At 32.5% G+C, this 27,563-nt stretch overlaps 1 protein-coding gene across 2 annotated transcripts; it reads left to right on the plus strand.

The window, feature by feature from the left end:
- The first annotated feature begins 1,216 nt into the window (after positions 1-1,216).
- On the plus strand, positions 1,217-27,563 carry LOC132744338 (BTB/POZ domain-containing protein KCTD3-like). 2 transcript variants are annotated; one of them, XM_060733023.1, is made up of 19 exons: positions 1,217-1,316; positions 9,008-9,061; positions 9,549-9,594; positions 11,510-11,583; positions 11,955-12,013; positions 13,385-13,465; positions 14,208-14,298; positions 16,482-16,717; positions 17,165-17,255; positions 17,751-17,944; positions 18,394-18,509; positions 19,452-19,539; positions 20,361-20,477; positions 21,754-21,924; positions 22,470-22,625; positions 22,988-23,084; positions 23,653-23,861; positions 24,551-24,817; positions 26,144-27,563. In XM_060733023.1, exons 1-18 carry the CDS (start codon positions 1,276-1,278, stop codon positions 24,793-24,795), a joined length of 2,166 nt encoding a protein of 721 aa, XP_060589006.1. In that variant the 5' UTR covers positions 1,217-1,275; the 3' UTR covers positions 24,796-24,817; positions 26,144-27,563. The 2 variants fall into 2 exon arrangements, with proteins under 2 accessions (XP_060589006.1, XP_060589005.1); XM_060733022.1 differs by having other exon boundaries at positions 24,551-24,780.

Consider the following 27,563-nt stretch of genomic DNA (forward strand, 5'->3'; position numbering starts at 1 on the left):
GCCGGGGAAACGCCTCCATTCTACCTTTTTGGTTAGACTTTTGTACGATGAGGCCCAGGCAGCGGTAAGGAACTCTGAATTGGTTAGTGAAGGGAGACTTCGCCGCTACCAACGGAAAAAATACACCTTTCTCCAGGGACAGACGCACCAGCTGTGTGACAGGCACAGGAATGGGGAGTTGTCATCAACGGGACTTCTGAAAGAATTCGGGAACTTATTATAAACCCCAAGAGTCGTAAGATGTCAACAACAAAAAAAAGGACAATGAAATATGTGCATGCAAAAAAATGAAAAAGTGAAAGTGAATATATATGACATAATATTGACAAAAAAAGACATAAGTACTATATGATATTTTTTCATTGCATATGAAACATATTTTTATACATTTAATGTTGTTTGCTATTGATAGTCTTTGTGTTGTTTTTTTTCTGTATGTATTTTAATCAGGAATTATGCATTATATATACTTATTATTAGAAAAAAAACTCCAAATATTCGCATACAAAAAGCGTCAAAATATGTCCAATTCAGTCATTTTATCATATATTTTAACAGTCTATAATAATTTATGAAATATATGATAAACAAATAATAATAAAATATAGGGGACGAGTTGGGCACGAGTTGACCAGGGGACGAGTTGTCCAAGGGACGAGTTGACCAAAAAGGTGACGAGTTGACCAGAGGACGAGTTGACCAGGGGACGAGTTGACTCTGAATCATTTATTATGGAAGATTCCACTACGTCTGTTTGAATTTTATTGATTTTCATTATAAACAATTTATTTTTTTGAATAATTTGGAATAGATATTAAAGGAATATTGATAATTTTCAAAAACATCAATTTTTTTCACCTTAAACGGTTAAATACTGATAGAAAAATCGAAATATCACGTAACTGTGTTATGTACTTCATTTGATGTAATTCCCCAGAGCTAAAACGGTAACGTACCGGAAAACGGTGTTTAGCTAGGTTTTCGAAAAGGTCAATAAATGGCGTTAAGGACAATTTTGCGGGAGGAGATATTAATTTCTTTATATATAAGCCTATGTTTTTATATATTTCATGGGAAAATATTTTTAGTTGGTAAAAAAAAATAGTAAATAAAAAAAATCCATCCTAGCATGCGCCGTCCACGGAAGGAAAACATTTGATGGTAGTCAACCTTGATATTGATTTCCGGTACAACAACAACAAAGTTGTAATAATAATTAAATTTAGAATTTTTCAGGAAGAAACGCTTTTAAGTAATCTAAACTTTTTCAAGCAGATGCCAGGTGATATAATTCAGCTGAATGTTGGCGGTAAGAGGTAAGTTTCGAGGTAATAAGTGCCACTGAAGGAGTAACGGTAGACCATCCAAGTGAAAAGTGTACGGATAAATTTATTTTCGGATACTTATAAGTGCATTTATTAGGTAGTCAGACTTTTCTCTCCCTCTCCAGTTCTTCCCTCGATGTTTCCTCCCTGACGGTTCTCTCCCTATTTTGGGGGAGAACCGTCTGCATATTTGCAAATAACCAGACAGTTCCTCCCATATTTTATTTTATACTAATACATTATTATTGAAGTATTTAGATGTTAAATAAATGGGTAAGTTTATTATCAATTAATAAATTAGAAGAAAAAAAAATAATGAAGTGTTTAGATGTTAAATAAATGGGTAAAGTATTTATAAATTGATAAAAATATAGAATTTTTTTTATTGAAGTATTTAGATGTTTAATAAATAAGTAAGTTTATTATCAATAATACACCCATAAACACTTTCAATACCATCTACGTAAATAACCGAGGTATATCGAGTGAAAAATACGAGTTGCTTCCCTTATCTTCGAGTAAAATCGATACCGCTTACAGAGATCTGCCGAGGACGCGATTTTGCGCCATTGGCGCTAAAAAAATGAGAATGGCGCAGGAAAATCGGCAGCAAAGGGCCATTGGTGCATCTAAAATCTGTGCCAGACTTATAAGAAAACAAAACTGTCTGCTGGGTTATTTAGTCATCCAGTCAAAACTGGTACCAACAGCAACATGTTACCCATGCTCCTGTAATTACGCATATTCTTTAGTTTATCCATTCCCCTATAGCTTTTGTCCATGTTATCTACTTACCGCATTTCTTCTCATAATCCCTTTCCCACACAGATACTCATTTCTACTACCGTAAATTTAATCCAATAAAACAAACAAACAAATTATACAACTACTTAATATTAAAATGATTATCGGTAACTGAAAAAAAAGTGTTGCTATTTTAAGAAATGCTGTAAGTTACAGTATAATCTGACAGGTGTTCAACTTGATCAACCCTAAGGTCACTCAAGTTCACGCAAGTTTTGGCTGATGAAGTGTAAAAAAAGATTATATTTCGTCATCAGAATGTTTGACAGGGTGATTAACCAATCAGAGAAACATTATGCATGACTTTTTTCATGATCAAAAGGTTTGTATGCAAATGTCTTTGATGTATGCTGTCTACACAGAGGCATACAAGGGGCAATAAAATTCGTCAATATACATTGGTAAGGGACATTTTGTGCAAAGTAGGAACAATTAAATGGATAATGCACAATATAAGACATTACAAGTAAGAACCAGCAATTATGTGAATAAATTTGCATATCAAATTTTTGAGCAGCCATTAAAAAAATATTTTCATTTTTGCCTGCAATTAATATTAGTTAGAAAGTTACCATGTAGGCATAATTTTTAATTATTGGTAAAGTACTGAATTATAAGTGAACCACTTGTCATAAAATATGATTTAAGTTTTATTACCGGGGAAATTCAATTACATGTATCTACAAACTTTTTAACAGTTATTTTGGTCAATGTTTACTTATTTTCCCAAGGCCCATACTTTGGTAAAAATGGCCCATCATTTTCAGACCAAGTGGGCCCAGGGCCCAGTACTTTCAAATTCTTGGCAGATCTCTGCCGCTTATGCTAAAACAATACAAAATAAGCCATTTTTAAACCGCTGGTTTGTTGTGATTAAATGTCCGATTTTAAAATGTATTACACCAATAGAAAGCTTTGGATCTTAGCTTCATCACAGTATAAACTTCAACACATCTTTTGACTCCAAAGTATTTAAATTAACTGTTAAACCTATCATATGTCAGACCATTTTACATACGATTTATACAGTGAAATACGCAACCCGTTATCTTTACTCGAAATACCACTGATAAGAATAGCCTGTCGTCTGCTAGTTCTGAAAGTGTTTATCGGTGTATTCAATTGATATAGATTAGAAAAAAATATTTTTATTAGATCATATGTATACATTTTAATGTGTTTAGTCATTGAAAATAATTAATGAATAATTTTCTTGATTATTAGAAATTAATTATTGTGTGTGTGTTTTTTTGTTTTTTTTGATAAATAAAAAAAATTTATAAGAAAAAATGATTAATGAATTTAAATGCTAAATATTATACTTTTGTATAATGAAGAAAAGGGAGTTCAATTCACATGTGCGTTAAGTTTGCTGTCAGAGATAATTGAAAGAATCAAGGTGTTGATTACGTTAAAATAGCTGTCAAAAGGTGTTGATGGATAAGTATTTTGTTAGACCTGTGTATATCGATCACTGTCCAATAATCTTAATCTCACAAAATATGCAATATGAAGGTGTTGATAGGATTAACATACCCGAAAAAAAAGGTGTTAAACTTTCAGATAAAACATAAAATGCACTAAACACATCCTTTTAATAATCTTCACTAAGAAATATTATTAGATTAAGTCAAAACTAAAATGATATCTTATTAAAAAAAATGGGGGGAGAACTGTCTGCATATTTCAAATTAGGGAGAGAACCGTCAGGGGAGGAAAGGGTTTGGGGGAGAACCGTCAGGGAGAGGAAGTGGTAAGGGAGAGAATAGTCTGTCATTCTATTTATTATACTCACTCTGCTATTAGCCAATTAACCCATTTGTTTTAATTTTTCCGTTTGGATACACAAGTTATAATTTGGGTTAATGATTTAATGTACACTATGATAAGCTATTTAAATAGAATTTTCGATTTAGAGTCAAGTCGTCCCATAGTGAGAAATTAGAGTAAAACACGTCCCGTAGTCAACTCGTCCCCTTACTTGTCCCCTATTTCTATTATTAATTTATTCTAATATTTGATAAATTATCAGAGAGTTTAAGATATACCTTAAACAAAAACTTGCAAGAGAGATGACAGAAATTGACACAGGGACTCATTTTTTTACCCTACCATGTGCTGTGTTAGTATGTACCTTTATTATATATTAATATAATTAAGTTGAGGTTTATCTTTACGCAATCATAATTATATGCATTATCTGACTACTTGGTTATTTTATCAACTTACAAACAACAGCTACTCATGTGAAATTCAATACAAAGCTTTGCAACTAATGATTTAATGATATTTGGATATCTGTTGATTTTTATACACCCTGGCGGGGGACGGTTGGGCAGCTGGGCGGTGTCCAATTTTGTCCAGAGCATATCTCCTACAGTACACCCATGGAGGAATTTTAATGAAACTTTCATAGAAATGTTCACACGGCACCCACATGAACCAGGTCTCTGATCAAAGGTCAAGGTCACACAAGGTCATTGAAAAAACGCTTGTCCGGAGGAAAACTTCTACATGCCATCGAGGGGTTTCAATATAACTTGGCACAAATGTCACCATTGTAAGGCAGAGTGTCGGATCCCTAAGGCCAAGGTTTAGGGTCACAATAGGAGACAAAGTTTCAGATAAAAATAGGAATATGTGTATTTGTACCATTTAGTTATCATTTTATTGAGGGATGAAAACACAAATGGTCATTATCATGCTGCTGTTGTGAAACATGTGTAATTAAGGTTAATATATCAGTGTTCCCATTCACGCACAAATGTACGTGAATCACGTATAATTTACAAAAATCACGCATGAAATTACAACTAGGTGCGTGCATGCACGTATAAAAATTGAAGTAAAACTGCAAAAAAATTATCCGCAAAGTCGAAGCACAAATCAATAATCTACTCGTAAATCTCTGAAATTGTTTGCAAGACCGTAATTTAATCCGATCAGTCATAACTTAGGTCATAACTCTGGTTTCCCAGCTGTGCTATTTTTAGCTCATGGACTGGTTTATAATTATTAACGACGCTTCTTAACGACAAGTCTACATCCGGGCAATACAATTAAGCCGTCTGAAATATTAAATAATCGCAGGAAAAGTTATTGAAAATGCAACGCAATTTAAATGAATGGTTTCATAAAAGCGATTCCAGCGAAAAATCGCCCACCCTTACTCAATCCTCTAGCGCAAATCAAGAACCAGGCCCTAGTGAAAATAGTGATGAAACCCCCCTAAAGAAACATTGCAACGATTTCAGAACTCCTGGTTGTCCGAAATTTTCATGGCTTAGATTTGACAAAAGACAACGGGAAAATGTTTTTGCTTTAACATTCGAGACATATTTGAAAAACAACTAAAAAAAGTCTGAAATCCGCGTTTACAATTGGGACTAATAATTTCCAGCGGTCAGCATTAGTTAGACACCAGAAATGCGACGATCACAATGTGTCAAGCAATGCCAAAAGCAACAATCTTACATGACTGCTGCTGTAAAAAAGTTCTGAAAAAATAGAATCAATCTTAGAGGCACATATTCTGTGAAGTGTACCCCCAAAAATATGACCTAGGGGGTACATGTACCTCAAATTTAAATTCTAGTGGGAACACTGTATATTCAAGGTCACTAGAAATGATAGTGAAGGTCACTAAAGATGATAAAAAATTAAATATAGAGATTTTGTCCATAGCATATCTCCCACACATATGGAAGTTCGTACAAATGTTCACCATTATAAGAAACAGTGTCATGCGCATGGGGTACCAATGCGCATGAACTAGGTCTCCAGGTCAAAGGTCAATGTCACACTTAGAGGTCATTGAAAAACGCTTGTCCAGAGCAAAACTTCTACATGCATAGAGGGATTTCAATATAACTTTGCACAAATGTTCACCATTGTGAGGTGAAGTGTTGCGTGCAATATTATTAACAGAATCCTGATAAACAAAAATGACAGATGTTAAACAGCTTGCCTTTCCATTGGCATTATTAAAGTTAAAATTTGGGAAACAATGATATTTGTTCACAGGAGAATGGTGGTTGGGCCCATGAAGAGGGGAAAAACAAACACACAGAAATGAAGCTGCCACAGTTTTATTGGAATTGCTGGTTTTTTTTTGAAAGAATGACAATATACATGTTGTATAATGCAGTTCTAATATACATGCTGATGCAGTTTTAAACTTCATTTAACCCTTTCCTTCATGAGCATATTGTGAAAAATGGCCGTTTTCATTGAAAAGCCTCCCGTTACAAGTTCAAACTGCTATGAAACTATGAAAAATGCTTCAATACTAATCAAAACTTGGCACAAAATGTTGACTGGACCATTGCCTTTGCAACAACATGCTCAGTCTTAAATTTCCTGTTACCATGGCAACGAGGGGACATCTCAAAATTGCCAAAAATCACTATTTTGCCTCGATTTTTTCCATCAGTATTTATTTCAAAGTGCTGCAACTTCTCAAGGGATTGAGATAGAGTCAAAGGCTTTTCAGCGTTGGTTACACGTTACCTTATGATCGACCCTGGGGTCATGTTTAGCCTCTCACAAGTCCAAAATTTTCTTGGCGATGAGGGGGACTACCACCACCCCCTTCAAACCGCCCAAACAGAAGGGGGCACATCCCCCTTCTGGCAACCCCCTGATGTATCTTTTGGATGGGGGGTGGTGCCGAAAAGTGCTCACTTTTTTAGCAACATTTCTCAAACAAAAACATGTGTTTGGGGCCCAAATAGGACATTTTTTCACTATTTGAGGCCTAAAAGGGGGGGGGGGGGGTCGAAAGTGCGTTGTTTCGCGTATATGTGAGGTAATGGGTTAAATGTTTAAAAACTTACTAGTCATTTATAAATGCATGCCTACACTATAATTTTTAAACAGAAAATTGTTTGGAATAATCCACTTGCTACTAATGTTGGAGATGTCACAGCTGACATGGGAATGTTATGGTGAAAGTCCACTTGTAAAAATGGGCAAACTTTGGGAACATTTTTACGGCTGTACTTTTTGTCTTATATAATTTAGTATTTTGCATAAGTTTAATTTGATTTTATTTCTTGCATTATTATCATTCTCACTGTAAATTTATGATTTCAAACATGCTTGTAATGATTACATGTACTATAATACTTTCTATATATTAAATCAAATTTTGTTTTTTTTTCTATGAAACCACGTCTAGCCATTTTAGCCAAAATTTATAGCTGCATGTAAGTCGCATATGGCTAACCCAAGTACAAGCTAGTTACAGTTATAAGACATGTTTTTTTTTTTTTTTTTTTTTTTTTTTATGCCCCGCCATGTAATGGCCGGGGCATATAGTGTTACCCTGTTCCGTCCTTCCGTCATTCCGTCCTTCCGTCCTTCCGTCATTCTGTCATTCCGTCATTCTGTCATTCCGTCATCATCAGTTTCCGTTCATTATCTTAGTAACGGTTGCACACATTCAACTCAAATTTGACATATGGATATGTCATGAGAAAATACAGGTCAAGTTCGAATTTGGTCATGGTTCGATGATTTTTGGCAGAGTTATGCCCCTTTTACTTTGAAAATAATATGAAATTTTCAGTTTCCGTGCATTATCTCCTCAACGGTACAATACATTCAACTCAAACTTGACATATGGATATGTCATGATAAAATACAGGTCAAGTTCAAATTTGGTCATGGTTCAATGATTTTTGGCAGAGTTATGCCCCTTTTACTTTGAAAATAATATGAAATTTTCAGTTTCCGTTCATTATCTCCCCAACGGTACAACACATTCAACTCAAATTTGACATATGGATACGTCATGATAAAATACAGGTCAAGTTCGAATTTGGTCATGGTTCGATGATTTTTGGCAGAGTTATGCCCCTTTTACTTTGAAAATAATATGAAATTTTCAGTTTCCGTTCATTATCTCCCCAACGGTACAACACATTCAACTCAAATTTGACATATGGATACGTCATGATAAAATACAGGTCAAGTTCGAATTTGGTCATGGTTCGATGATTTTTGGCAGAGTTATGCCCCTTTTACTTTGAAAATAATATGAAATTTTCAGTTTCTGTTCATTATCTCCCCAACGGTACAACACATTCAACTCAAACTTGACATATGAATACGTCATGATAAAATACAGGTCAAGTTCGAATTTGGTCATGGTTCAATGATTTTTGGCAGAGTTATGTCCCTTTCACTTTGAAAATAATATTGATACATCTGAGGAATAAGCAGTTTGAATTTGGTCGTGGTTCAATGATTTTGGACAAACTTATCTTTCTTGAATGTTGGAAAAATTTTGAACTTTCAGTTTCAGCACTCATACTTTTGTGGAAATGTATGTAGCCATTATTTTGGCTACAAATATGAAATATGATATTTTCAAAAGGTTAAGACTGAATAATTTCAGTGCCTTGAATATTGTATGGAAATGGTTTGTGTTAACATTGAAAAGTTTTAAGGGCTTTGAACTTAAAATGAAATAATTTGTGCAAACAAATTTGGAACTAAATATTATAACATCTGAAATTTTGGCTGCATGCGGGGGCATCCGTGGCATGATGACACATTTCTAGTTTTTTTCATGAACTGGTGTTTTTTTTTTTTTAAATGCTTTATCAGATAATGTTTGGTAATTTTGTGTGAAAGTTTGAAAGAAAATCAGAATGTCCAAAGATACATGTATATACATTAATGGAAGAGCGTTATGTAATTTTGAATTTTTGAATTTAATAAACAAATTTTGCAATTATATAATGAGTAGTTTAGAATTTAATATTTGAGTGAGATAAATCAAAATTCAAATTATGATTTAAAAAAAAATAAAATAAAAAAAAGTTAAAGAATTGCATGCTTATTATTTTAAATATGGTAAAATATCATTACAGGTTTGCAACATCCAAAGAGACCCTGACATGGATTCAAGATTCGTTTTTCACAAGGTATGTGTCATTGTACAACTACAAAAAAGAAATTTGTTGAATTTCTACTAATGTGTATTAGAATTCCTATATCACAAAAACAAGAAAATGGCTATTCATGTATAATACAATTTTTACGTAGTCAAAGATTTATGAAAATTATCCTCATGGTTTGAATTTTAGCTTGCATTCTTATTTTGGGAGCTCATTAGAACATTCTATTATCTGCTATATAAATACATATAATATCAGATTATGTATCTCACAATTGCCAACAACTTCCTTATATGGTTCTTTTGTGGTTTGTTGTTATATCTGAAAATAAATACTTTCAATGTAATTATTCATTGTATTACAGACCTTCCATTATAGACCAATTCACTTTAAACATTATTTTAACTACATGTATAATCTTTTTATTTACATATTAAATTACATATAAATGACTTATGATATGCTTACAAAATGTTTCAATTTGTTGTTTTGTATATTTTTCTATTATTTTCAGTTTACTAAGTGGAAGAATTTCTTCCTTAAAAGATGATAATGGAGCAGTAAGTATATTCTTTTTGTTTTTTTTTTTCATATAAGAGAGCAATAAATATACCTGTCACATTTATAATTTATGACTTGTATTTATTATACCTCGACCCAGTGATTTTTTTCACTGTATTTTACAGCCGGATAAAGGCTGTTTCCCCTAGCCCAAAATAGGTATATTTTCCCCTAAAAATGCATATATTTTCGCCTAAAATGCCTCATGCTCTTCCTTACCAGAACCATGACTTAATATCACAGGATAACATTTTTGTGTGTATTGGGTAATTACCATTTTGTTTTGTGATCTATTGGGTTTTTTTTCTATTTTCTTTGAGTTACTTCTGTATTTTTTACCCTACCCCTCTAACTAATTTGGGTTATAAAGCATGAGTTCATGTATTTTAACCAAAATTTCTGACCTACATTGTAGACTGTTGTTAGGTTTTGTATGGTTATAAAAAGCTACTTATTACTTTGCTTTATGGTTTATTGGCCTAGGAGATTTCCAAGCTGCCTGAAATAAATTTAAAGGTTAAAACAGTATGAAACAGTATGATCTGCCTGATGTACGCAATAAGTAATAATTTACATCATTACGCACCAGTTCAAATGTAGTTTGCATAAATAAGAATTCATTTACTTTTTCTTACCCTTAGTTATTATTTCTATCGGGTTTTTAGACATTTTAATTGGGTAATAACGCAAATACGCATGTTATTTGCAGCCCTGATATCATCAGCTAGAAGACAGAAATCTGTCCCTATAGATAGCGTCTGCTATGTAACATGTATGTTAAATTGAATATTTTCTCCTTCAGAAAGCCACAGGTTGTTTTGAAAATTGGAAAAAAAATCACTGCCACCAAACCTAGTTTCTTTGGGGGGAGGGGGGGGGGGGCTCTATAGGAATCACTTTGTCTTGACCCATCTCGAAAACCGGTGGAGGTATTAACTTGAAACTTGGTACATCAAAGTAATATCACAATGCAACTGTCTCCATCAAGTTTCATAACTCTTATATTTAGTTTGACAGAATTATGTCCCTTATAAACTCAGAAAATATCCCAAAGATGTATCAAAAGTGGCTATTGCTTTGAAGTAAATGACTGAATTTGTCTTCATACTTGAAAACAACAATCCTTTTGAAACATCATAAAATATAGTTCCAGTTTTTAAATTTGGCTGCAGAAGATAATGAAGTTAAGGTGGTGGGTGGGGCATGAATCACGTTTCAGTAATAGTTCTAGTTATTATAATGATGGCTTGATCTTTTCTAGCAAAATGATGGATAATGAAAACATACATGTATAAGTGCCAGGATGCAGACTAGAAAAATTGTAATTGTAAACCAGGGCTGCCATTAATGAAAGTTTGGGAGTCATTTACTCCTTGATTTTAGCTTGGGACTTCTAAAAGCTAATACTTTTCCTCCTTACCTATATAATGTGACTTTCAATATCAGAGAATTTGCAGTCTCTAACTTCCAAATTTTGGAACTTAATGTAAGCCCTGTTTAACTTGAATTAAATTAGCATAGATTTGTTTTCCAATGGACATTTCCAGTGTTTACAGTTTGATGTAAATTGGCTGACTGGCCGTCCGATAACTAAACTGGCTGGATTAAAGCATTGTTACTAGCTCACTAGTTGACCTGGTTAACACAAAAAAACATGGTTTTGTTTGTGATACTGTTTGTGAACAGTGGACCTATATGTTGTAATGAATGGTAAAGGTGGGGCTAAAGTTTTCACAGCTAGAAATCTTCCTAAGCTTACTGGTAAATAAAAATGTCTGTGATACAAACATGAAATTATCAATTTCCCCATCAGAGCTAGCTACAATTTATAACTCTTATTGTATCACTTCTTTCTGTATCAGAATATATTTTTTGAAGCATATTTGAAGCGTAACTTTTTGCTTTTTCTTCCAGATATTCATTGATAGAGATCCAGCCTTATTCACTGTGATTTTAAATTATCTACGGACAAAAGAAGTTGATTTAAAGTAAGTTATAGTTATCACTATTTTGTTAATAAGATTGTAGTTTATTTTAACATTGATTCTTAAATTTGCACATTCATTTTAAAGTGAGTCAGTAATTCATATATTCTACAAAAAGAGGGGCATTATGTCATGTATGTTATCAATAATTTATGTTTTAAGAGTTTTTTGTTGTTGCTTAGATGTTTAAATGATGTTTTATGTGAAAAATGTGTAAAATTAACATTAGTATTATTACTATTTGCATAAATCATGGAGTTAATGGGAGAAAACTTAAAAAATAAGCCAGGAAAGTAAGTTTTTTTTTTCTTGATATCAAGTATTGAATTTGGAATGAATATGTTTGATAAGGTTTATTTTATCTTCAATTTCAGCAATGTAGATATCAGTTCACTAAAGCATGAAGCAGAATTCTATGGTATCAAACCTCTAGGTATGATGTTTATTATTTATTTGGTATATCATAATTTTATACATGAATTAAAAAAATTTCTGCAATATTATTTTTTCGAAATAGATGAATGCGAAATAGTTGTCAGTATACTGGTTTTGCCTTTGATAATGTTTTTATGCCCCCACAGAGTGGGAGCATATAGCGTTGCACTTGTCCGTCCGAGTGTCAGTCCGTCAGTCCGTCCCGAAATCTTGTGAACGCAACTCCTCTTAAACCGGATGGCAGATTTTGCTTAAACTTACAGGGATGAACAACCTTAATGTGTAGATGGTAGTAAAGGAAGGAATTTTTGCTGCTACCAGATTTAACAGAATTATGGCCCTTTGTTGATTTTTTCACTAGATACTATGAAGAAATTTTGTGAACGCAACTCCTCTTAAACCGCATGGCAGATTTTGCTCAAACTTACAGGGATGAACAACCTTAATGTGTAGATGGTAGTAAAGGAAGGAATTTTTGCTGCGACCAAATTTAACAGAATTATGGCCCTTTGTTGATTTTTTCACTATATACTATGTAGAAATTTTGTGAACGCAACTCCTCTTAAACCGCATAGCAGATTTTGCTTAAACTTACAGGGATGAACAACCTTAAGGTGATGATGGTAGTAAAGGAAGGAATTTTCGCTACGACCAAACTTTACAGAATTATGGCCCTTTGTTGATTTTTTCACTATATACTATATAGAAATTTTGTGAATGCAACTCCTCTTAAACCGGATGGCAGATTTTGCTTAAACTTCCAAGGATGAAACGTTTATGTGTAGATGGCAGTAAAGGAAGGAATTTTCGCTGCGACCAAATTTTACAGAATTATTGCCCTTTGTTGATTTTTTCACTATATACTATGTAGAAATTTTGTGAATGCAACTCCTCTTAAACCGGATGGCAGATTTTGCTTTAACTTCCAGGGATGAACAACCTTAATGTGTAGATGGTAGTAAAGGAAGGAATTTTTGCTGCGACCAAATTTAATAGAATTATGGCACTTTGTTGATTTTTTCATTATATACTATATAGAAATTTTGTGAACGCAACTCCTCTTAAACCGGATGGCAGATTTTGCTTAAACTTCCAGGGATTAACAACCTTAATGTGTAGATCGTAGTAAAGGAAGGATTTTTTGCTGCGACCAAATTTAACAGAATTTTGGCCCTTTCTTGATTTTTAGTTTTCAACTTGTGGCACATGAAGTCCAAAAAATATTTGACCTAGAGTCATAAGATTGACAGAACAGTGGCGTGTGGGGGCATCAGTGTCCTATGGACACATTTCTAGTTTTTAATGAGTGAAATGTTTGTGTTTGTGTGAGATAAGTGCATTGTTATACCAGTATGAATACTTATTACAGTTCGAAGGTTGTGTCTGTGTGAGGAATTAGATGCAGCTTCATGTGGGGATGTTCTCTTTCATGGCTATCTCGGACCACCTTGTAAGTTGTTTTATATAACTCTGGTAATATAATTATTTAAGGATATAAGCTTTATATTAAACAATACTTATAAGGTGATCTATTTTTGTTTGTTTAATGTTGGGTTTATTATGAACAAACATTTAAAGTGCATGCTGCAATTTTAGTTTATACAGAATTTTAGTTCAGTTGTAGGTTGCTATAAGCTTATAAACACACTTTGGAAACTAACCAGCACTGAGCAATGGGTGTAAAGTTTCTTGCTCAAGGAAACAACACCTTGCCCCCAGGGTTTGAACCCACGTGACATCTCTCTCTAACTTTCCTTAGATTACTAGTCCAACCATTTACCATGTAGCCACTTAACAATATTGCAAATGTTCTTTTGATTTTGATATTCAGTCAATAAAAAAAGGTGACTTTGCAAATACTTATAGTGTAACCAAACTAAAAACAATAACTTTTATTCAGAAATTTTACTTTTTAATTCTTTTGATTAACACTGAACCCATTCTGTCAATGTAAGACATTTCCATTACACAAACTAGACTCGTAAGGTTTTAAGTGACATGCTCAAAAGTTATGTATGATAGATAAACAGAAAACATTAATTCCATCCAAAACATTTAAAAATGATTTATTTGATTGGAACCATAATTAAAATTAAGAAAAAATGCAATTTTGGCAATTTTTCAGCTTTGATTTTTATAAGAAGTAAATTACTCATTGGCTTAATCAATTTATTATGTTGTTTTTTTCACAGGTCCCCCAGTACCAGATTTTATGAGAAGTAGGTCACAGTCTATTATTAGCACTGACAGTCACCATGCTATTAGAGGGGCGACACCACAAAGGTATTTATGTATTTGTAACTGTTGTTTATTGTATTTGTAATTATTGTTTATTGCTAAATTAAAACATTCAATTTTTAGCTCACCTGTCACAAAGTGACAGGGTGAGCTTTTGTGATCGCTTTTCGTCCGGCGTCCGTCCGTCCGTCCGTCCGTCGTCCGTCCGTAAACTTTTGCTTTAAATGACATCTCCTCATAAACCACTGAGCCAATTTCATCCAAACTTCACAGGAATGTTCCTTTGGTGGTCACCTTTAAAAATTGTTCAAAGAATTTAATTCCATGCAGAACTCTGGTTGCCATGGCAACCGAAAGAAAAATCTTTAAATATCTTCTTTTAAACAACCCTAAGAGCTAGAGCTTAGATATTTGGCATGAAACATCTTCTAGTGAGTGTCTACCAAGTTTGTTCAAATAAAAGCCCTGGGGTCAAAATTGGCCCCGCCCCAGGGGGTCATTGATTTTCCCTATATGCATATAGTAAAAACTTAAAAAATCTTCTTTTAAAGAACCCAAAGAGCTAGAGCTAAGATATTTGGCATGAAACATCTTCTAGTGAGTGTCTACCAAGTTTGTTCAAATAAAAGCCCTGGGGTCAAAATTGGCCCGCCCCGGGGAGTCATTGATTTTCCCTATATGCATATAGTAAAAACTTAAAAATCTTCTTTTAAAGAACCGTAAGAGCTAGAGCTTAGATATTTAGCATGAAACATCTTCTAGTGAATGTCTACCAAGTTTGTTCAAATAAAAACCCTGGGGTCAAAATTGGCCCCGCCCCAGGGGGTCATTGATTTTCCCTATATGCATATACATTGTAGTAAAAACTTAAAAAATCTTCTTTTAAAGAACCCAAAGAGCTAGAGCTAAGATATTAAGCATGAAACATCTTCTAGTGAGTGTCCACCAAGTTTGTTCAAATAAAAGCCCTGTGGTCAAAATTGGCCCCGCCCCGGGGGGTCATTGATTTTCCCTATATGCATATAGTAAAAACTTAAAAAATCTTCTTTTAAAGAACCATAAGAGCTAGAGCTTAGATATTTGGCATGAAACATCTTCTAGTGAATGTCTACCAAGTTTGTTCAAATAAAAGCCCTTGGGTCAAAATTGACCCCGCCCCAGGGGGTCATAGATTTTCCCTATATGCATATAGTAAAAACTTAAAAAGTCTTCTTTTATAGAACCTAAAGAGCTAGAGCTAAGATATTTAGCATGAAACATCTTCTAATGAGTGTCTACCAAGTTTGTTCAAATAAAAGCCCTGGGGTCAAAATTGGCACCGCCCCAGGGGGTCATTGATTTTCCCTATATGCATATAATAAAAACTTAAAAATCTTCTTTTAAAGAACTCAAAGAGCTAGAGTTTAGATATTAAGCATGAAACATCTTTAAGTAAATATCTACAAAGTTTGTTCAAATAAAAGCCCGGGGGTCAAAACTGGCCCTGCCCCAGGGGTGTCATTGTTTTTAACTATATGTGTATAGTAAAAACTTTAAAAATCTTCTTTTAAAAAACCCAATGAGCTAGAACTTAGATGTTTAGCATGAAACATCTTCTTATGGGTGTCTACCAAGTCTGTTCAAATAAACAAATAAAAGCCCTTGGGTAAAAATTGGCCCGGGGGTGGGGGGGGGCCTATATACAGGTGAGCGACCTCAGGGCCATCATGGCCCTCTTGTTTAAATTGAAACTTTTGACAAAAGTTTTGGTATTAATCTTTTATTCTTTTTAGTTACCTGTGAAATATTATTATTTAAAGTGTGAAGATAGCTGTAAGATAAGACCTTTTTTAAGTTCTAGGTTTTATTAAACCTTATTTTAGCATACAATAATGAAATGTGCATCAATAATCTATACATGTATAATGACAGAAAATTAGGAAAAGTTATTTCAATATGGTTTTGATTAATTTATCTCTGGTTTTCAAAGAAAACCATGAATTTAGTTAAAATAAAATCAAAAAAGAAATCAAGGGAAGACTTTTTCTGCAAACATACAAAAGGTATATAAATATTTTATCTTCTTAAACACCTGTTTTTGCTCTGATTGGGCAGTTGAAGTGTTTCTTCACTGAGAAAGCTGGATAGTTGTGGTATAGCACATGTATTATGAACGTTTGTGTCATTTCATCCCATGAATCTAAATTAATCTGTTTTCTATTAATCTTGGTCCCTGTGTTACTCTCCAGGCATTCCTCCGTTGATCCAAGACCTGGAGACTCCAGTCAGGATGATGTTCATACACACGCCAGACAGATGTCCGTTGACTTTTCGGCATTGATGCACCATGGCTCTAGTATAGCCCGTACACCATCGACTCATAGTATGTCACGGTTGTCTCTATCTACAGATGCTAGGAGTATATCCAGACCTGTTCCGTATGAGTCGCTTAGCACAAGACTCGCACATGCACAACCTATGTCTGGTAAATATGTATCCAAACTTTACTATTAGCTATTTTTTCACAGTCTGTTATAGTTCTTTTTGTATATTGTTTCTTTTAGTTGGCATATATCATACATGTATAAGAGCGTAGGATATCTTAAAAATGCCTGTGAAAATTACATATATGTTAGTGATATTTTGATGTATGTTTGAATGTGTAGGGAGTAACAGCCTTATAGTACAGGTAACTGAATTTCATTTAATCAAGGGGATTTGGGTTTGAGCCCTTCTAGTACCACACATGTGACACGTCTTACATGACGCTGTTACTAAAAACAATCCTGAAGGTTCAAATGTTAAAATTTTCAATTTAGCTCACAATTATCTTACCAGCTGAGATTAAATAAATACAAATTAAATTGAAAACAGCTATTAACTTAAGAAAATAAAGTAAAATATACATTTGCATATTTAAAAAATGATTCAGGTTATATAACAGATCCATTAAAGGTGACCATGTTGCGAGGTCATCACAACTGGATTGCTGTAGCATACCCACACTTTGTGTGCTGTTTTAGGTAAATATTGAACATCCTCTTTAATCATTCTCATTGTTTTGTGACATAAATATGCAGTATTAAATACCAATTTGTTTTGGATATTTTACAAGTTATTTGATTTTTATACTGCCTGTGGCTGAGGTGTTTGGTTTAACTGACCTCTTTTCCACTTGCCCTTAACTCCTGTGACTTAAGTTTGAGAAAAATGAGCTAATTATTTTATGAAAAAGCAATCAAAGTCAATGTTTCATATCTGGTTCTGGGATGTTCATGTACATCAAAATAATGTATGAAAAGTGTTTTAAAGCTCTTCCACCACTTTAAAGCTAGAAAGTTACAGCAAAGTTATAGCATATTACTACAATGTATATGACCTAAATATTACCAGGGCTTCTTTAAACCTGGACTTTAGGCATAATTAAATGATGCTGTTTTTTTTTGTTTTTGTTTTTTTATACATAAATCGTGTAAAGTAAATCATTTGTTGATATCGCAATTATTTTATCCTTATAGGATGAAAGATTCTACTGGCTGGCATCTGATCTGGACAAGTTCCTACCTGGATATACCTATTGAACGTATAGCTATCAATGCTAAAGTCCTGTCAGCCAATCAGGATAATACAAACAAAATGGTTGCCGCATCTTCTGCTAGTCTTGTCAGGCTCTGGTCAATATCCGACGGTGATGGCGAAAGCCGAGAAATTGGTATGCGATATAAGTCTTCCTTTATAAAGATTATAGTTAGAAAAAGTCTTTTGAGTACAATGTATAAAAGAAATTTTATACGTTAAATCAGGTTGAGAGATTGCATGTGGCAAAAATCATTGGAAGGGGATGCATTGACAAAAATTAATTGAGGTATCTAATTGACTAATTATTGTGACCTTTACGATAATGGGATTGAGCCCCTCTGAAGTCACAACCAAGTTTCCTTATATGTCACTTATTTGGTTAATCCAGTTAGCGGAATGGAAAGTAATTCATATTAAATGAAAGTTGTTTCAAAATCCAGCTTAACTTAGTATAGTACCAGTGTGTTTGATTTAAACTAAAGCTAAATATTTCAAAAGTTTTTATGTGATGATATGCAACTGTTTGCCCAAAAGGGTTCACATGACTGTTTTTCATTCCCTTTATTTTGTTGTATATTTCAGGTGTGTTCAACTTGAATGTGTCAGTTGATTCCCTGTTCTTTATAGGCAGTCAGCTTGTTGCTCTCAGTAAACTTGGAAAGGTTGGAGTCTGGCACTCCATGACACATAATTGGCAGGTATGTAAATTATGAGAAGGCTGATTTGTTTGGTCTCTTCTAGGAAGAGAATTTGCACGTTAGAACACCTGTGAAAAGAGGTTTAATCGAATGTTCGGCAGTCATTTTAAAATGGCATCAAGTCAGATTTTTCGATTTTAATAATAAATGACCTTTTACCTGATTTGTGATAAAATATTTATTTTTGTCATCAGAAGAAAGTAAATGTGTAAACAACCGCAGTATTAAAATGTTTTATTTTACCTGCAAGCCTTGTTAGCTATGCTGTTTGATTGTGTTACTTTTACCTCTTCCAAGTCTTCAGGTGGAATAGATAGAAGAGCTTCACACAATAAAAGGCGACCAATCAAACAGTCTGGAAGAGCTCTTCTTATTCTAGTAGCCCTTTCATTTTTTTGAATCGTCAAAGAGTAAAATGCATGAAATTATCATTGTCTCAATCACTTTATGAAAAGATGACTTGAAATTAATTGCATTTTACAACTGTTTGAGTCATGCTCGTATTTTAGAATTTCCTTTTCTTCTAAGGAAATCTTCCAGCTAGTTTATAGTTAGTCACTAGGTGTATGCCAAACATATGGAAAAGAGAGGTTCATTTAGCTTTCTTCCACCTGTTAAGCTTAAAAATAACAATATCATGTGATATTAATACTGACTTTGAATCAATGGTCTTGCTGTGTGATTCTCACCAGGGCTTTGTGATTCTTTCATGTTTGGAAGCTACACAATAAGCTAATTGTAGGTTGTTGGTTAAAATCATGCAATAGCAATTGTCTGAAATCACCAAAAGTTGTCCTACACCAGTACAACTGAAAAATCTTCAGTGTTGGTGCAACTTAAACCCTGCCCTAAAAGAGTCTTTAACAGTAACAAACAGTAAAGATATAGTGAATATAGAAGCTTTTAATTTTAAGATTTTATGTATTGTATATATATTTTCAGATTCAAGATGTTGTGGCTATCACTAGTTATGATAAAGCTGGATCTTTTTTACTTCTTGGTTGTGAAAATGGTTCTGTCTATTATATTGGTGAGTAGGATTTGTCTAATTTAATACAGTGTTGTAGTAAGTTTTATTAAACAGTCTTGAATGTAGTCTCTTAAATATGTTTATTTTTCATTTTCTAAAATGTGTTTTCAGTCTTTCACATGTTTTCAGTGTCAAATATGTGTTTTCTTTCTCTTGAATATGCTTATTTTTCTTTTCATTTTCAAGTATATGTATGTGTTTTCAGTTTCAAATACCGATATGTGTTTCAAGACTCAAATATGTGTTTCCAATCTCAAATATGTGTTTCCAGTATGAAATATATGTTTTCAGTCTCAAATATGTGTTTTCAGTGTCTCATATGTTTCAAGTCTCAAATATGTGTTTTCAGTCTCAAATATTTGTTTCCAGTATGAAATATATGTTTTCAGTCTCAAATATGTGTTTTCAGTGTCTCATATGTTTCAAGTCTCAAATATGTGTTTTCAGTGTCTCATATGTTTCAAGTCTCAAATATGTGTTTCCAATCTCAAATATGTGTTTCCAGTATGAAATATATGTTTTCAGTCTCAAATATGTGTTTTCAGTGTCTCATATGTTTCAAGTCTCAAATATGTGTTTTCAGTCTCTCAGATTAAATATGATTTGATTATGAAATATAATTTACGTAGTTTCAGTCTTTACTGTAAGTTTGCTTTGTTTTACAGCTGTGGTTGAATTGTCAAACCAGAGATAACGTTCAATCTGATTAGAATCAGTTCTTAATGATGCTAAATGTAAGAAACAAGTAGATCTAACCTTACGTCAGATAAGGAATGATTTATGTAGGAATTGTACTTATTTTATGCAAACTATTTGAACAGATATGCAGAAGTTTCCTTTACGTATGAAGGATAACGATTTGTTGGTGACAGAATTGTATCGTGATCCTGCCGGAGACAAAGTTACAGCTCTTAGTGTGTACCTTACACCTAAAACAAGTAAGTTCTTATTCTTGAATACATATTCATTATAATTAAGTAGTGATTTAAGGTTTGTAATATATTTGTGTTGTTTTTTTTTTTGGCAATTTTTTCATATGATTATACAAATTTATACAAATTAGCAATAAATGTGCACTTAATGATTAAACTATACTTACTTTGTTTCTTTGTTCAGTTTTAGTATTTAGTTCTTTATTTTACTTCTATAGAAAATTAATGTTGTTTATACATGTAGTGGCAATGCTAATTCAAAAGAGTAAATACTTCTTTTCCTGGTTTATATTAGGTGATAAGAGATCTTTGAATGGCAGGGGTATACAATATTTAGCAGTTATGTTTGTTTATTTTATGATTACTATTTGATTTTACTGAAGAATTTGAATAAAACATTCATATAAATATTTTAGAATTGATATCATTTAACCAAAACCAACTAAATGTGGGTTAGTCTTTGCCACCAGTATAAAGCCAGGCCAGCCTGCACATTCTTGCTGCATGACTAGGCTCTATACTGTTTACTGAATAAATTTATACTTTTACTTTAATATCCTCAAAATTGATAATGGGCAGTTCATATAATGGATGCTGAGCAAGGACATTACACATGTTAAGGGTTAATTAGTGTAAAATGTTTATACCCATCCAAGGTTATGTAGTTTGTGAACAGGTTAAAGTCAAAATAAGTTTACATTTTGCCATAATTCCTTTAAATTTTATAATTTAATTTGTATGAATGATAAATAATTAACAAGACCCAAGTACATTTTTATAAATATCCATTTGAAATAACATGTAATGTTCAATTTAAAAAAAAACAACAACAGATTTATATTTTATCCTGAACATTTTCCAATATCAACTGTTGCTCAATCACCATAATTACAGTCAATCTTTTGAAATATAAAGAGAACTTGTTAAATATTAAAATATTATTATCATTTGAATAAATATTATTTGTATTTATTGTTTATTACCTTCCTTTAATCAGGATTTAGATTTAGAAATTATGCTTTAAAGCAATTTATTATTATCATGCTGTGTTAATTTCTTCAAGAAAATTAGTATCAACATTGTCATTGCCAACACTTCTTGTTTAATGTTCTATAAGATGATAAAAGATGAAAGGAACATGCAATAAAGGCAATTTATTCTTTAATTGTGTTTTTCCATTAGTTTTCAAATAAAGCTCAAGTAGGTTTTAAACTATTGTAATTTATACAAATGCTCTTTCTTTTATAAAGAAAGTTTTATGAATATTGCTGAATGTTCTTAGGTGTGAGTGGAAATTGGATAGAAATTGCATATGGCACAAGTTCTGGCACAGTACGGGTCATAGTGCAACATCCAGAGACTGTTGGGCACGGTCCTCAGCTGTTTCAAACATTCACTGTCCATCGAAGTCCTGTAACTAAAGTCATGCTGTCAGAAAAACACCTTGTGTCAGGTAAGGATTTGCTTAATCTTATAAATAAAATGATGAAAAACTTTTATCTGGACATTGTTTTTGTAATATTGAAAAGTGATTTAACAAAATTCCAAAGGAAAACTGCCTTATCAAAATTGCAAGAACTAAAATCAGTTGTAATATCTAATGCTTAATGATATATGCCATTGTAAGAGTTGGTCTGCATCAGCTATACATGATGAATGGCTAATTTTTTTACCCTAGTGCAAAATGATATTGACATTTCTTGAAATCTTTGTAAATGTACAATTGATACATTCGTTATCTGTATAAATAGAAACAGAAGGTAAAATTGTATTCACCATTAATAAAGACATAACCATCGTCAATAATTTGTGTCAGAATATTTCATCTATCCTTTATTTTACTTTCCAAAATATTGTTAAAACCAATTAATCATCCAAGAATCGTAGATTTTGGTTAATTTCCATCTTATCTCTATTCGTTATTTCTTGACTTTTTTGCTTATGTTGATTTTAATATTTACTGATGTGTATTTTTCTAAAGCTATTATTATATTGCAGTATGTTCTGAGTACAATCACGTACGTACATGGAGTGTGACACGATTCCGTGGAATGATCTCAACACAGCCGGGCTCCACACCTTTAGCTTCGTTTAAAGTGATATCACTGGAGGACTATGATCCAAATCAGAGCTACATGGCTGGAAATGATTTTGGTTAGTATATAATATTTACAAATAACAATGATATTGTTGTATAAATCAAAGCGTTATTTCTTGTTTGAATTGTACCCTGGCAGTTGTATGGTTTTATGATGTAAATTTAAATTTATGTTAGAAATTCTGATACTCTTTAATATAATAGTATAGTTGTGGCCTCTGGTTTATTTAGGATCATATCATTGTGTATGCAATGCAGTATTTTACTTTTTCAAAATACTTAGAACTAGAGTTTGTAGTTTAAAAATTAAAATATCATTTCATGTGTGAGTTTTGACTGTGTATATACTGTACATATCTTATGCCTCTTTTGTTTTATATTTTATCCTCTGTCTAATTTATAAAGACTTATATTCCAGGTCCATTTGGAGAGCAAGATGATCAACAAGTTTTTGTGCAGAAAGTAGTTCCAGAGACTGATCAGCTCTTCATACGCTTATCATCATCTGGCAGGAGGTATGTTCTCCAACAAGTTTTTATGCTCGACTAATCAAAGAATTAGGAGAGCTATTGTACTCACCCAGGTATTGGCATCACACTTCGGGTTAAGTTAAGTTTTTGTGTGCAAGTTGGTATCTTCAGAACTAATAAATGGAATGGGTTGAAACTTCACACACTTGTTATCCATGATTTTCTAACATGTTTGGCATAGGTCATATAGCACTGAGCTACAGTTTACAGAGTTATGCCTCTTTTCTCACTGTCAAGCATTGAGTATAGTCTAATTGACAGCTTTTGTTGTATATAATTGAACTCTTGAGAAAAGTTTGTATGTGGCATCCTTAATCTTTATTTTCTTTACAATCTTGATAATTTCATATAAAACAAAATTTTTGGGGTTACATATTGGTTTTTAAGCATGTTTTAATTTAATTTTATCTAAAAATACAGAAAATAATAAAGTGATAATTACAGGTATTGATTACATGATTTTAATCATTTAATCACAAATGAATGATTCATTTAATACTCTCATACTTTTCTTTGCCTTTGTAATAATGCTTATATCCAATTATATTTGCAGAGTTTGTGTGATTAAGTCTGTAGACGGTACAACGATTAGTGCATTCCGAGTCCATGAGTGCGAGGGCTCAAGTAGAATGGGCTCACGCCCTCGTAGGTTCCTTTTTACAGGTCACACTAACGGTGGTATACAGATGTGGGACCTTACAACAGCCCTAGATCTGATGAGCCCTGTTGAAGAGAGTAAACAAGTTGGGCCAATAAAACCTTGTAAGTAAAGAACTAATTATCTATAAATATTTGTAAAATAAATGGACATTCTTGCATGTAGAAGCAAAATAGATGTATGGCTTGTAGCATTTAAAAGAAATGAATTGTTTACCTCAAATGATGGTGATGGTGGTGATGGTAGTTTTCAGTTTGAATCACGTCAGTAAGCCACATTGAATTTACCAGATCTCAGTTTAGCCACCACCTCAACTGATCAATTGAGTTGCTTTTTATCAGCACAAAGACTTTATTGTAGCCATAGAAAGTATTTTGAATTAGGGTTCTTGAAGTTTGATGAGGAAACCCTTCCATGGCTTAAAAAATCATTTATTTTACTTTGAAAATATTTACCCTCATAGCTATTTGTTCATATCCCACAATGATTTCTTCAATGTGATGATGATAACGTGGTAACCAACAGAAGTCAATGGTTCTGCTCAGGTACCAGCATATGCCTAAAATATTGCACAGAAGAACATCTTAGGCATTCCTAATCTGATATAGCAAGAAAGCCGGCCTATGACTTTATAAGTTTTAATGTGACTTAAACCTGCTCCCCACCTCAAGTAATGAAACTTTTCAGTGTTGATATAAATTATCAACTAATTTCCTAATCAACTTTTACTTGAAAAAAAAAAATTCATGGAGATTTTCCTACTTATTTGATATTTTTTGTTTATGATTTTCAGCAACAACAGAACAAAATCTTGGTGGACCTACACCTAAGGAACTGGTGAAATTGTTAGACCAGTGTGACATATGTCAATCACAAAACTCCACCCCATGTATAAGCCCCTCCCCTTCTATTATTGGAGGAAGTATCCAGAGACCATGTCTAGACTTGGTACATGGGATTTCAGTGCCAAATATAGAGAATTTAGAAGATCAAGGTGCCGCTGGCGGGATCGAGAAGTCTCAGGTCACCAGTTTATGATGCATGCTCTCTTGTTATACAGGTGATTTCTGCTTGTTGTGAGATGTATTGTAAAAAACTGTTCAGCTAACTCTTAACATGCTTAATTTGTGTAATGGATTTGCCAAGCTTTGAATTTGGAACAGTCCATTTAAAGACTTAGGGATCTAGATATTAGTATTCAAAAATTGAACTTCAAACAGTATAGAGCCTGGTCAGACTACACAGATGTGCAGGCTTGCCTGGCTTTATATTGGAAGCAAATGCTATCACTTTTGGTTCAAGCAAGTTATGAGTTAGAGCATCTTTCTCTCTAAATTACTTTTGTAAAATCATTTCTTATGATTGAATTTCATATTTATCCTATATAAACAAAGGAGAATATTTCATTGGGATAAGTTTTAAATTCTCCACATTATTTATGGAGGAGCAAGAGATTTTCAATTAAGATATACACATGTAGTAAGACAATTGTAATTTCAAGATCCTTAAAAATGAAATGCTTTTCACAATATCTTCTCACTTAATATATGTTGTAACAAAAAAAAAGCCTTATCAATTTTATTTTGTTCATTTTTATGTGTAATAAAAATGAATAACTGCAATAGATTATTTGATTGTTCAGCATTTAACCCTTTGTGCATTATACATAAAGCCAAATAATCAAAAAGCTTTCTACTAATATTTAACACTCAAGTTTTGTCTTGTTTTATAGTTCATCTTGAGCTAAAACTTTTCACATTCTGTGCATTAATCAGTTGACACATGTTTTTTAAATGTCAGAATGTCTGTTTTCAACCTATGTCATGCTTGAGTTTTCTAATGGCCTTGTCCTGCTTTGAAACTAGAACTTCTTTTTTAACACTAGAGATTTAAGAATTTTGATATTAAATACTTAAATTGAAGATGTGCCTTTAAAGTATACATATGTAAAGCATATAGTCTGTTGAATAAGTTCAAAACTGTACATGTAGGTCATTTAAATGACTATGAAAGTATTAATTGGTTAGTATTTTTTTATCTGACATTTAATTAGCTGTAGATCTGTCATTAATTTTACTAATCTATGTTGCAATTAACAGTAATAGGTCATTAATATTACTATTACATATTTGGATTATTGATTATATATGTAATATGGGATTTAAATTACTTTTATATGTAGTGAATACAGTGTTTTGATCAGTATAATTACTATTACATTTTATGATTAGTTGATTTTAATTTTTGATGTAGGTTTTCCATAGTAATGTACATAATTATTACATGTTGCTATTACATGATTATCATTATATTTCAGATATATAATTGTAGTATACTAGAAATAGAAATCTTCTGTTTACATAACTTTTACATGTAATGTTTACAGTTTGGACCTGGTGAAAGATACAGACATAACAGAAGTAATAGTTACTGGGTGTGATCAGAAGATTTGTCTCCCTTTGAACTTTGAATTGTGCCATCATAATACTGGATCTGACAGAAGAATGTTTTGTTCTTTTGACAAGAGCAGTTACCATGTGAATCGTGCCATTTTAGGGAATATTAACTATACTTTAATGGATATACCATACTTTATAAAGCACTTAAATAATTTTTGATATAACATTAATGTAATACTGCTTTTTTCAACATCATAGCAACATGTTAAAATGTAGGCTTTTGCAGTATGTATATCACTTAAAACATTACATAATGTATGTATTTTTATTGTATGATAGCTTTCAAATGTATACCTTAAATTTGGTATGATACACACACATGCACTCTTGTGGAGCTGAAAATTGGAAAAGAACAATGTTTCAAATTATATCAATATTGTTAGATAAAATGGCATGTAAACTTTGTTCTTACTATATTAAGCTCTAAAACACTAGAGACTGTTCTTATATTTAATCTGAATTTTATCCCAGTTTATTCAGTAGTCTAGTTCACAAATGATCAAATTGTTATATGTTATAACATACAAAGAGTGCTGAAGGACTAGACTTTCTCATAGAAATTTGCTTTTACTTTGTTTCAAATTGAACTGGTTACTATTGTTACAATACTATATAATGTGAGGAAAGTGTAAAGTGTATGCTAGGTTGTGTTATGAGCAATGATCTGAAAGAATTACCTTTGAACAAAATATTTGTCATGTTAAATAGAGACATTTTATTGATCTGAATTTATTTTCATGGCCATACTTTAGATTGGAGGAGGGGTGGGCATACTGTTTTTTAATTTTTATCTCGTCTTTCTCGTAGGATAAGTTTTACCTTGTATATTAAATTTTTAATTTATAAGCTTGAGCCTTAGTATGTGTATAAAAGATTCCTCTGGATAAGAGCTATATTTTGAGGCATCAAAGTTTGACATTATTCTGTAATGTGGATTAGAGCTCTTTATTTATCACATCTGTAACAATGAACATTCTTTGTTACCTTTACAGTGTTAAAACTTGTACTAAATTGTCCATGCTTTGAAATAAGTATGTAAAAATAATGTTAATACTATGGGGTTTGATATTGCATGCAACGTTAAGAATATAACAGTATTGAAGTTGTTCAAATGCATCAAATTTAGAATTATACAAGCAACTGTATAGAGCTTACCAGACTACAGAGATGTTTTTTTATATCAAAAAGTAAAAAGAAGCACAAAACAATATAGAGCTTGGTCAGACAACAGGGATGTTTTTGGTGTCAAATTTGAAATTGTTCACGCTAGAATTTGGTCATTTAGCTCCAATGTACAGACTGGGTATATACAGGGAGTAAATTATTTAAAATAATTAGTTCTCATTT

The sequence above is a fragment of the Ruditapes philippinarum genome, unplaced genomic scaffold, assembly GCF_026571515.1.
Source record: "Ruditapes philippinarum isolate M1 unplaced genomic scaffold, ASM2657151v2 ctg536_1_1_1_1, whole genome shotgun sequence".
Taxonomy (NCBI): domain Eukaryota; kingdom Metazoa; phylum Mollusca; class Bivalvia; order Venerida; family Veneridae; genus Ruditapes; species Ruditapes philippinarum.